This window comes from Carassius gibelio, chromosome B25, assembly GCF_023724105.1.
Source record: "Carassius gibelio isolate Cgi1373 ecotype wild population from Czech Republic chromosome B25, carGib1.2-hapl.c, whole genome shotgun sequence".
In the NCBI taxonomy this organism is placed as follows: domain Eukaryota; kingdom Metazoa; phylum Chordata; class Actinopteri; order Cypriniformes; family Cyprinidae; genus Carassius; species Carassius gibelio.
This window is the reverse complement of record NC_068420.1, coordinates 21,476,824-21,489,090: the sequence shown is the minus strand read 5'-3', so window position 1 is coordinate 21,489,090 and position 12,267 is coordinate 21,476,824. Positions and strand designations below refer to the sequence as shown.

General features: G+C 38.2%; 1 protein-coding gene and 1 pseudogene across 2 annotated transcripts; both read right to left on the bottom strand.

Moving 5' to 3' along the window:
- Positions 1 to 973: 973 nt before the first annotated feature.
- Positions 974 to 3,374, bottom strand: LOC128014387 (M-phase phosphoprotein 6-like; annotated as a pseudogene).
- An 898-nt stretch (positions 3,375 to 4,272) lies between these two features.
- LOC128014377 (sorting nexin-20) lies at positions 4,273 to 10,729 on the bottom strand. Of its 2 annotated transcripts, none has more exons than XM_052597959.1 (4): positions 10,712 to 10,729; positions 8,883 to 9,012; positions 8,626 to 8,780; positions 4,273 to 5,873 (listed from the first exon to the last, which is right to left on the bottom strand). In XM_052597959.1, exons 2-4 carry the CDS (start codon positions 8,986 to 8,988, stop codon positions 5,205 to 5,207), a joined length of 930 nt encoding a protein of 309 aa, XP_052453919.1. In that variant the 5' UTR covers positions 8,989 to 9,012; positions 10,712 to 10,729; the 3' UTR covers positions 4,273 to 5,204. The 2 variants fall into 2 exon arrangements, with proteins under 2 accessions (XP_052453919.1, XP_052453918.1); XM_052597958.1 differs by lacking the exon at positions 10,712 to 10,729 and adding an exon at positions 9,222 to 9,266.
- Positions 10,730 to 12,267: the final 1,538 nt, after the last annotated feature.

Sequence of the window (12,267 nt, the reverse complement as noted above, 5' to 3'; positions counted from 1 at the left end):
GTTTTTACACTACAGTTTCTTTTTGGGTTTTAGTAAATGCATGTATTTTGTTTATTTTGCTGCAGAAATTCAAGGCAAAAATTGAATGACCCATCTCAGTAGCTTTATAGAATGAACAGTTTATGAATGCAGGAAAACTATGTACAATAAAGCTGTCATTTACAGTATTACTGTATGTGAAAATACAAAATATACAAACAGGAAAAGCCACAGAATAAATAAATAAATGTAATCTAATCTCCCTGGTCTTCTGCATTTGGCCACATGTTCTCATCCACATCACACCTGGCATCTTCTCTGACAAGGCATCATGGGAAGAATCTTTTGGTATGGCTTATCCTTCCTGGTATTGTTCAGCTGTAATGTCTTGGCATACAGCATCCTGGAGAGACATCTGGAGGGACGATGATCAAAATCCTTCCATCTCCAGACTCAATGGGGTTGAGGAAGGGGCAAGGAATGGGTGTCGAACCAGGCTCTGACTGCTCTGGGAATATCTCACAGGATTGCACTTTTCATTACCTTTAGATTTAACCATTTAGCAGATGCTTTTATCCAAAGCGGCTTACAAATGAGGACAATGGAAGCAATCAAAATCAACAAAAGAGCAATGATATCCTCGTTTTCTGTGTATCATATGGTCATGTGACTGAAGGAATCTCAACACGGAGTGCGTTTTCTAGATGGGAATAAGCGGTAATTTATACATTTGCATATTTCAATCAGCTCTTTCTCATTAGCAATGGAATAAACGCAGGAGACTTATTTGTGTTTCAATTCCCAATATGAACAGCTGTTCAGTTTGACTTTAGCCTAGAAGTTAGTTCTAGAAACTGATCTTATCTGATCTGATATTCGTTGTTGCTTGTTATAGTCACACTCACATCTTTAGTGTATTGTAGACTTTTAATCAATATTCATATTTCTGAATATTCTGATATTAAGATTGCATCAAATGTAATGTCAGCACATGTTCTTTCAGTTGTTTAATAAAAAAAAATATCTAGGTATCTAAAATTACATTTTACAAAAAGTGACCCACTTTACCCGACCTCATTTGACTGTCTTTGAACAATTTTGGCAAGCAAATATCATAGCATCAGTCTAGCATGAAAGTGCAGTCACATTTAAGATGGTTCTGCAAAGTTTCATGGACGAAAGATTTAGCAAAATGTTAGAAAGCTAGGTTTGAAAGAGACTGCACTGCTATATAGTTGACAATAGACATATCAGCAGAATTTCACTAATATTGGCGTCATAAAGCCATAATTAAGTTCTCAGACATTTTTAAAGCACTGGTCATTACATCCAGGTCAGGTTTTTACAATTTTTTTTTTAGGATGGTACATTTTGAAAATTGTGAAAAATTATAAATAAAGTCGAAGGATGTTCAAACAAATCCATAAGCTTGTACCCTTTCCATAAAATACTGGTCTCTTAAAAAAATAAATAAATAATCACATTGTCATCATTAAACAGAAAAAAAACAAAACAAAAGAAGACTTAAAGAGCAGAGTTGTGTGATTGAAACGTCTCAGTCCTGAGGTTTCAGGAACACTTTTTTAAGCTGATTATCAGCAACATTGCAGTTGACGTCCTCTTCACTCTTAGTAAATGAGGAAAAATTTATTTTCTTGGCAAACTTTTTCCTCATGCTCTCAACCAAGCTTTCATATCTGCAGAAAAAGCAGATAACAGTCAACGTCTTTGGCTCCTGTACAATGAGATGACTTTAAGATCTCTTCCCCTCTCACCTTCTGGCCATCTCTTCATCCGTTATATCAGTTTCCATCCTGCTCACATCGTCCTCTTCCTCTTTGTGTGTGTTCATTAGTAACATTCATTTCTACAAGAGATTTTGTTTGGTGGTCAGTGTGTTCAGAGCTCAAAGTTACAGAAATCATATGATGAATCATCTCAAATACTTCAGATTCCAGGTTGTGAATCAAACACATCCAAATCTGTGATCCTGACTGGTTAAAAATTATAAGCATCTGGTCTCATATTTCATAAAAGTTTACCTCAACTTCAGGATTGAAGCCTCTGAATGAGATTCTGCCGTAAACCAAATCCTCACAGGGAACGGTTCTTCTCTCCTCGATGATATGGTTTCTAATAAAATTAAAAATACTTAGTTATTTTTTTAATAAATAATGCATGACAAGATGACACTGACACATGGTGTGTGTAGGATTATAGATATCTGGTTACTTAGAGCTCACATAATAATAATAATAATAATAATAATAATAATAATAATGGCTGAATGTCACTGAATTACAAACAAATAAAAGATTCCAGTCTACAATGAGATTCTCCATCGATTCGTATTTATTTATTTGAATAAAACTAAAAATAACAAAACATTAAAGAATTATACCTTTCATTTAAACATACCCTGCAAACTTAATTTTGTAAAAAGCTCTCTTAAATGTAGATGTTTTATGGAAGCAGATTTTCACCAAACAAGGTAAAACAATCATGCATTGGCAAATCAAAATTAACATAAAAGTAAAAATTATGACATACTAATCCATAATTATGAGATGACAAGTCTAACGTCTCAGTGTTAAAAACATTTTTTTTTTTTCAGTTTTGGCCTCATGATTTTGAATGAAAGTCACAATTTTGACCTTTTTATTTCATAAAACCATCTTTTTTTGGTCATAATTTACCAAAGCATTTTTTCTTTTCTTATGCGCAGACATGGGATTACACAAGGAGCGTGAGGTCTCACTCTTTGGCCTTGAGCTCAGGAAGATCCAGGAACCAGTGCTCATCACTGATGATCCTCTTCTCCTCCTCATCCAGCTGCTTCTTCAGCTCTGCGTCCAAACCTCGCTGCATGAACTACAGACACACACAGACAGAAACACAGACAGACAGAAACAGAACAACAGACAGACACAAACACAGAGGGACAGACAGACAGACACACACAGACAGACAGACAGAAACACAAACACAGACAGAAACACACAAACACACACAGACAGACAGACACAAAGACAGAAACACAGACAGAAACACACACAGACAGAGAGACAGACAGAAACAGAGACAGAAACACACAAACACAGACAGACAGACAGAAACACAAACACACATACACACACACATACACACACAGACAGACAGAGACAGAAACACAGAGAGCTGTCACCAGACTCATCACTCACTATTCACTGCAGCAGGTGATATACAGCACGAGACTCAAAACAAAACATTTCTGATCAAATCTTAAGTCAAAAGTTCACCACTGAATTACATTCTCATCTGAAATCCAGAAATATTTGATTTCCGCAAGAGTCAAACGCTTCTAACCTTCATCCGCAGGACATTTTGGACAGTTTCGCTGCAGCATCCTTCACCATTTTCTCAGACAAAAGCGAAACTACGCGTTATAATGTGAACGAACCGATATAAAGAGCTTTTATTTTAGTAATATGTTCCACATGGGCAGCATGACTACACGTAGCCCAGACGCTAAATAAATACTTTTACTGTCTATGATAAATACTGGTCCACGTGAAGTCTGCGCAGGCGCTGTCACAACATGAGCAAGACTCGATTAGTCGCACAACACAGATCGAACAAAACGGCAGATTCATCATTTAGATTATAAACGTAGTCGTGTGATACTGTATTTATGCAACAGGAGGTTAAAACTTTATAAAGTATCGGTGTTATACTTTAATACAGTAATGTTTAGTATTACGTATTTCTTTGTGTTTTTCGATTACTCATGTCTGATGAGCAACATCAACCCTCAGTTCTCCAGCGATGCCATATGGTTAACGCGATTATTTCTCGAAGTGCATCACTAAAAATATTTAGGAAGGATACTAATATAGATGCTGTGACGTATGCCTGTAGCTCGAAAACAATGGAATTGTCATGCTTTTTCTTATTGGGGATTTCATATAGTGAGGATTTATAAATCATCTATATTTGATTTTACAGTAATATTTTATAGCATTTTTGCATAGCTAAAGAACTGTATTTATTTATTTATTTGTTGTTTGTTTTTTAAAATACTAATTACTGTAATTAAATTTAAAGGAAGGGATTACTTTTATTTCTTTTCTGTAATTAAATTAAATAAATTACAGCTTCTGACTTAAGCTGGTTGCATTAAATACAGATGGACTACAGAGCAATTTGAAAGAATTAAAAGAACAGTGTTATGTGTATCCTTGTGTTATTTAATTGATAAAAAAGTTATTACACTCAAAAAAAGACTAACCCAAATTTCAGTTAACAAAACAGATATTTCAGTAAACAAAAACTTTTAATTTCACAGTTGCACAATTATCCAGGATGAACGTAAAATATGTGCAATTAAATCCGAACGGAAATATGAGATAAAAGAACATGGCTCATGAAAACATAAATACAGTTGAACAATCACAGTCTCCCAAGTCAAAGCAGGCTTTCCTCATGTCTACAGTGTTCAGGAACTGATGTGTGGATGAGACATGATGTTATGTGTTTTTTCTGAGTGATTGGATGGTTTCTTATTGGTCCAAGTCATGATGGTCCACACTAATGGCGCTTTTCCACTGCAGGGTACGGCACGGTACGGTTCACCTTTGGGGGGTTTTCCACTGGGTACAGTACCTGGTACCTGGTACTCTTTCAGTACCACTTCGGTTGAAGTTCCAAGTGAAGTGCACCATTACCAAAATGTGACGCGTAAACTCTGCTGTTCATTGATTGGCTGGAGAGAATCATCACTATCTGCATCACTAAACTTGTGACAGGAGACACAACAGACCCGCTAAATTTAAATCAGCACAGCCAGCAAAGAAACAAATGCAACATGGCTGTCTCATGGTCTGTTGAGGAAGTACAGACATTCCTCTCATTGACGGCCAAGGTGCAGATCCAGTGAGAGCTTAATGGGGCGACGTGGAATGAAAGGCTTTTTTAGGAGTCATGCCAGTCGAGGCGGTGCAACTACAGCGTCATGTGAATAATCCTACCCAATCTAAATCGATACTAAACTTCAGTGAAAACTCAAACTAAGCTGAGCCGTGCCGTACCATGTAATGGAAAAGCGCCATTTGTCATTAAGAAATTCTGGACTCTTCTTAGGAAAAAAATATTTCAGGTAAGAATCATTATTCTGTTAACTCTCTGAAATATTTCGGATTAGGGAATTAATCAAATAGTAAACACAACGACATTGCAGGTGTTTCGGATTATACAAACTCTTGCACCACCAGTTCTTTAAGGGACATGTCTGACACCAGCTCATTTGGAGAGTCTTGTATTCTGGTCAGCTCGTCCTGTAACTGGGCCACAGGCAGCCCAAGACTGTAGCCCAAATCAACAAGAGCCTCCAGCAGGGGCCCTTGATACTGCCGGAGCTCGTATCGCCTCACCGTGGGCAGAGCTCTTCTGCCAGTTTGAAAAGCTGCGTCAAAGTCTTCTAGATCCCTTTGGCACACCAGTATGGCACACAGCGTTGGCACCACCAAAGTAGGGTTGTGAGAAGAGAGTTTTTCCTGAAGTACCAACACTTTCTGAAGGCCCTCAAGGGCCCTGGAAAAGCGCCCCCCACGCAGGAGGTCATATGAAGTTTTTAATTCCTTATGAGTGAAGAATGCTACAAACGCCTGTGATTTTCGGACACAACGGAGGGAGTAGAGCTGAGTAAGATAGTCTCTGAGGGCCACGCGCCGCTCAGCGATGTTCTCCTCTGAGAAGTTGCGTGTCATTTTCTTCCTGGGCATCACAATGTCCTCCATCTCCTCGCTGAAGTCCAGCAGGAGCTCCTGATGAAGGTGGAGGAAGTCTGAGTAGCGTCGCTCGATAGCTACTCGCTCACAGTCGTAACTACCTGAGCGGATCACCACAACCTGGTACACCTGAAGGACAGGAATAAGCTGTGAACATGTGGTGGAGTTGCGTTATGTCTGAGGTAAAGGCATGTACAGCTAAAAGATTTTGATTTCCAGAACTTTGCCAATATGGACATCCTGAAGCAGGGGTGTCCAGGTCTGTCCTGGAGATCTGCCTTCATGCAAAGTTCAGATCCAGCCCTTATCAAACACACCTGAACCAGCTAATTATGATATTCAGGAGCAATCATAGAAAGGCTAGTTGGATCAGGGTTTTGCTCTGCAGGTGTGTAGATCTCCAGGAGCAGGATTGGGTACCCGTTCTAAAGCAAAGTTTTGATCAAAATCAGACTTGAGTCTGACCAGGTTTTTCATGGTTTTGCTCTTGTCGTTCTGCCTTTGACACGAAGCAAGTTAAGACAGAGTCTTTAGTGCTAAAACACTATCCCCAGTTTCACAGATAAGGCTTAAACCTAGTCCGAGACTTAAATGCAAGCCTGAGCTGTTTCAACTGAAAGAAATTTGCACTGACTGATCTTAAAATATATCAGTGCCTTTATTTTGTCTCAAAACTGACACCAGTTATGTTTTTTCTAATGCATGTTTATAAAAATGACTTAAATGTCCTAATTTAACTATGGCCTAATCCTGGCTTAGTCTAAATCCTGTTTGTCAAACCTGGGGGCTGTACCATGAAGCTAGATTAGCTGGCTAGCCAGGTAAGTTTCAGGTTAGTTTGCACCAATCCTGGGTTTTAGGTACCACGTAAGTGGCTTGGCTTTTAGCTGCATTAATTGCCATAGTAACTTACACTCCATGGCTAACCTGCTCCGGGTCAGGTTATGTTCTGGGTTAGAGATCTCAAACTGAAGCTGGACCAATCAGATGTGAGAGAAGTGACATGTCTGACACAAAGCACTCCAGTTTATCTTGCTGAAAATTAAAGGTCACTAATGCTAAAAAAATAGAAGAAGTCTGGCTTTAATGATAATTACAGATTTTATGATTTCTATAATTACTGTGATTCATATGATTATTATTATTATTTATCCTTTACACAAAAGCAATTTTAGTTTAACAGTAATTAGAAATAGTTTATTTTAAATAAATATTAATGTATACAGATCATGACATATAAATAAGCTGTAGTATCAATAGATTGCACTATTTAAAAAATATAAATCTGACCTTGTTATAATAAAAATCTGACATGTTTGAGTCTCTATCACTATATATTTTCAAATGTATAAGCTAAGTTAACAAACTTCATGTGTCTCTGGACTGATAGAGCAAGATCATTTATTTTATTTGTCCTCTTTCATGTTTCATGTTTCATATGACATTTAAATTTGTCATATTCTTCGGTCTCTTAACCTTTAGTTTTGGATTTCGCTGGGTCTCTCGTGAGAAGTAAATCAAACTTGCTTTGTGTTGCGTGGCTCGTGATTGGCTGTTCACCAGTGATGTCACACATTCATGTGCACGCGCTCCACAAACTCAGGATCAAAGCCTGAGTTGACAAATAAAGTTGATGAACAGCATCATGGTACCAACAAAGCCGGATTGGAGAGGTTTGGTTTTGTCAACTCAAAACTAATCCTGTAACTCTGAATTTGTTCAGCTACCTTCATGGTACAGGCCCCTGGACTATAGATATGTTTTGTTGTCTGTGCAGCTCTGGACAAGAGCACACGTTCATTTGACATTAGAGCAAAACCAGGCTTTAAAAAGAGCATATGTACATTCGTTTAGACCCTTTTCTGGTTTCAGTATTGACTCAGACTCAACTTTCTCAGGTCTTGGTCTGGACTCAGACTCAAATGAAATGTGGTTGCTTGTATAAAACACTTGTAATAGTCTTACAAGTTAGTCATCAAATGTATTTTCTATACATTTGATGGCTGATCACAACTTTTTAAGTTAGTTACATAAAAATGTTGACTGGTCTATTTTAAGCCCCAATGAAACACTTGAACATGCTAATCAACATGCTAGTATCTCTCGCTAGGCATACTAGAAACTTCCAGGCAGGTATGTTAAGGGAAGCTGGAGCTAAACTCTGCAGTGGCCTTTCGGGACTGAGTTTGGATACCTCTGCAAGAGGCCTGGTCTGAATCAGAAAAATAAAGACTGATTGCCCATTGGCTAACTGCTAGTAGGTCACACTACTTTTTAAGACAGTCTTTACATAAAGGCTACGGTTAGGCAACTGGGACAATGTCACAATGTTAAGACTGTATCTTAAGAACTAGCCATTAACCAAGAGGTAACCAGTCTTACTTTTAATTTTCAAATTAGACCAATATACCATTTTATATAACTGAATTTCCAAAAAGTTATGAGCAGTCTTAAAGAAAAAAAAAGGGACGACTTATAAGACTAGTCTAAGTAGTTTATGCATCTAGTCTACAACGCTACCCTAAGTTAGTAACATTTTCAGTAATGGAAATTCAACCTCCCCTTTAGGTTCGCATAATATGTTAATTTACTTGTTTGCAAAGAAAAAAAAATGTTCATAGAATGTTAGTAATTAGTTCTCCAAAATAATCATCAAACAAAACCATATCCTAACTTTAGCTGAGTGATCCTTTATCCAAAACAAGTGAACTGCAGTGTTCAAATGAAAAGTGGGAAAAGGGGGGAAGTTAAATAACGTGTGGCCTTTGTGACGTCATACAAAAGTCAGAGCACATTATTACATTTTGATTAAAGATAATAATGAATCTGTTGGAACAAGAACGAAATAGAAAATAGAAGTTGATTTGAAGATGTGACTTACCACATATTTGGAGATTTTCTGATCGATGATTCGCGTAGTAGGGATGTCAAACAGCAGTTTAACGCTTCTGAACTCCTGCTTAACGGCTCTCCAGTGCTGCTGCAGTTCAGCTGTGGTCAGACAGGAGGCGCTAAAACCCACATCTGCCTCTTCAGCTGCGAGGAGAGACTGAGGTGAACACACAGTTCTACACAAACACACAACACAACCATTACATTCTGCTCTCATAATGTCTGTTGCATCTGACTTAAACTCACCATTACTGGAAGACATCTCCTGCTGAGCTGAGGAACCTTCAGGAGCTGGAGAAACTTCTGTAGCGTCCACTGCCTCGGTGTCATGTGGTTCTAGGTCTTCCTCCATGACAAAACGCTCTAATTTAGCTTTCTGTAAATTCATTTAGCCACACTTCACCTAGAATCAGCATCTCAGACAACATTTTGGTACATAACTATGGAAGATAAGGCAGTTGTAAGGCAGTTAAGACGAAAAATAAAATTGCACTGAACTATGGATTCAACAAAATATGACTCTGAATATACTTGATTAAAGGGATACTCCACCCCAAAATGAAAACGTTGTCATTAATCACTTACCCCCATGTTGTTCCAAACCCGTAAAATCATTGTCCGTCTGCGGAACACAATTTAAGATATTTTGGATGAAAACCGGGAGGCTTGTGACTCTCCCATTGACTGCCAAGTAAATAACACGGTCAAGGTCCAGAAATGTATGAGATATCATCAGAACAGTCCATCTGCCATCAGGGGATCAACTGTAACGTTATGAAGCGACTATAATACTTTTTGTACGAGAAGAAAACAAAAATAACAACTTTGTCCAACAGCCATTTTGGAGCATATGAGCTGAACACGCTTTTCTGTGTCAGTCGCGCCACATGGATATGTTTTCTACATATATTTACGCTTTGATTTAGACAAAAACAGCATATCCATGCAGCGCGGCTGACACAGAAGAGCGTGAACTGCTTGCATTCAGCTCATGTTCTCCAGAATGATGTGAAGAGACACAGAGGAGACATATTGTTGAATAAAGTCATTATTTTTGTTTTATCCGTGTACAGGAAGTATTCTCGTTGCTTTATATCGTTACATGTGAACCACTGATGGCAGATGGACTATTCTGACGGTGCTTGCTCTTCTGTGTTTACATGAACCCTACTAAAACTAATCATAATAGAACATGACCAGATTGAAAACCAAAACTGGAAAGTACTGCGCATGTGCAGCGACGTAGAAATAACGTAATGACGCGTGGAACGAGGTGTTCTTCCTGGTGAATAAAGTGTCATAAATAAGTGTCCTGTCATTATAAAACTCCTCTTTACTCGGCGTCTGTGAAGTGGAGCAGGACAATGTCTCACCAAAGACTCTCAAAAACAGACGACGTAAGGTAAGGGGCACTTTTACTACTTTTTTTTTCTAAGTAAGCAGCACTACACAACATGTGCTGGTTGTCGCCTAATTAGGACCCGAAGTAGATAAATATCACGAGTGCTTTTTAAAACCGCATCGGGAAACTCTGTATATTTAGCAGTGTGCGCATGTCAGAAGAGTAAATCTGATCAGAAGCTTGTGACATGTAAATGCACATACTGTATCGGCCCGATCTCTTTATTTAGCGTTCATGTAAACACTACGGTCAGATTCGTCAGAATGAATTCATTCTGAAAGTGTGTAAACGCACCTAGTGTCATTCACCTGGCAGTCTATGGGACTGTCACAAGCCTCCTGCTTTTCATCCAAAATATCTTAAAGACGAACAAAGCTTTTACAGGTTTGGAGCAACATGGGGGTAAGTGATTAATGACCTAATGATTTAATTTGTCATCTTGGGGTGGAGTATCCCTTTAAGACTATTTAATGGAATTTCTTGCATTTAGTTATACTAAACATTATTGACAATCATATTTTACTTGTCATCTAGTAAATTGACATTAATATATTTAATATATATTATTGCTCCCAAAATCACAGTCACATGGCCCGTACATGTAATGATTATACAATTATACTCTAACTAAACTAAGCATATAACTGTAGATAGATGGGGTGGCTCAACTTACCCCAATGTCATCTTGTCAAGATATGAAGAAAAAAAAAGGAAAAAAAGAAGAAGACAGATCTGATTATGGAACCGAGCATTTCCTTAAACGTGTAACTTCTCCTTCAGCACTGGCAGACAACACTGAGCAGAGGACAATAACACATGCTGGAAGCTTCAGTGCTTTCTGATGAAAATACAGTTACACATGTAAGCAGATCCCAACATCAGTCATGTCACATTCAGTGAGGTGAAACACACACTTCCCCATGCAGGAAGTACTGTATAACTATAATTAAACCTCTGAGAGAAATGCCTCACAAACATGGCACGAAGAATTGGATGTTGTGCAGGTAACAGATGATATAACGAATCTCGTTCAGGTCTGGTGCTAATTACAGCACAACACACCGGAAATAAGGAGATATTGACCCACCTGTGCAAACAGAGATCCTGTAATCAGCTCAAACTGAAGATGATGTTAGGAAAACTTTAGCTTTGCTGGATGTCTAGAAGCGTTCAAGTTCATGCTTTTCTGTTTCGGTTTTTCACGTCGACCTAACTGAACTTTGTTCTTGAGGAAGTGAAACTTGAAAGAGGGAGTGTCTTTTTTCCTCGCATTGCATATTCTGCCCGTTGACACTGGTTTTACTGCAGTTCATCTACACTGTGTAGTGAAACACTGACAGCGTCTGCATCTTCTGTCCTGAAGCTGAAGTCTTTGAGTGATTTGCTCCAGAGACGCTGGTTCATGACAGCAGGCATGTTTAAATAAAGAGCCTAATGTGTGTCACTTCCTCCCACCACTGCACCACCAGCACCTCTGAGCAGCTGTGTGTGTGTGTGTGTGTGTGTGTTTGATGGAGGATGATGCTTTGTTATGTGTTTGTCCAATAGATGGTGCTGTGCAGTTAAATTACATGGCCGTGATAATCTATAACATTAGATGACATTATGGATTTGTTATTTGTTTGATCACTAAAGCTTAAAATTTCATTAAGAAATAATAGAATATGAACTATAAACATTATTAAAATAAACCAAACTGCATGCATTAAAAGTGAGTTTGACACTTCAGTTAAAAATACACTTCAGGTCACTCTATCAGCACTATAAGCATGTTCTGGTAGGGCTAATGTGTATCTATTTTGTGCATTGACAGGTAAAAAAATGTTCTTAGCGGCAGACATTTGGTATGTGCTCAAAAATATCTTTATAAAATAAACACATTAGTTAGTTGAGACTATGAATTCCCCAAAAATGGCCAAACACAAACAGAGAGCTTGCTCCAGCAGTCTCGCCAATCCAGTCTCACAAACACACGCTTTTATATCAGTTTGTGCCCTGGAATTCAGAATATGTCTCATTCGTATGGAAATGAAGTGTGCTGAGAGCAGATGTATGAGGTTGCACGCATTTATATGCATTTCTGACAAATCTAAATAAAATATGTTTTAATTGTTACTGAGTTTTTCTTGCCGCATTGAGCATTGTGGTTACTTTCAAAAACAAGCACATATTACTGTACCTGATCAAACCCATATAACGGTCAGAACAAACACAACATTAGCGTCAGTT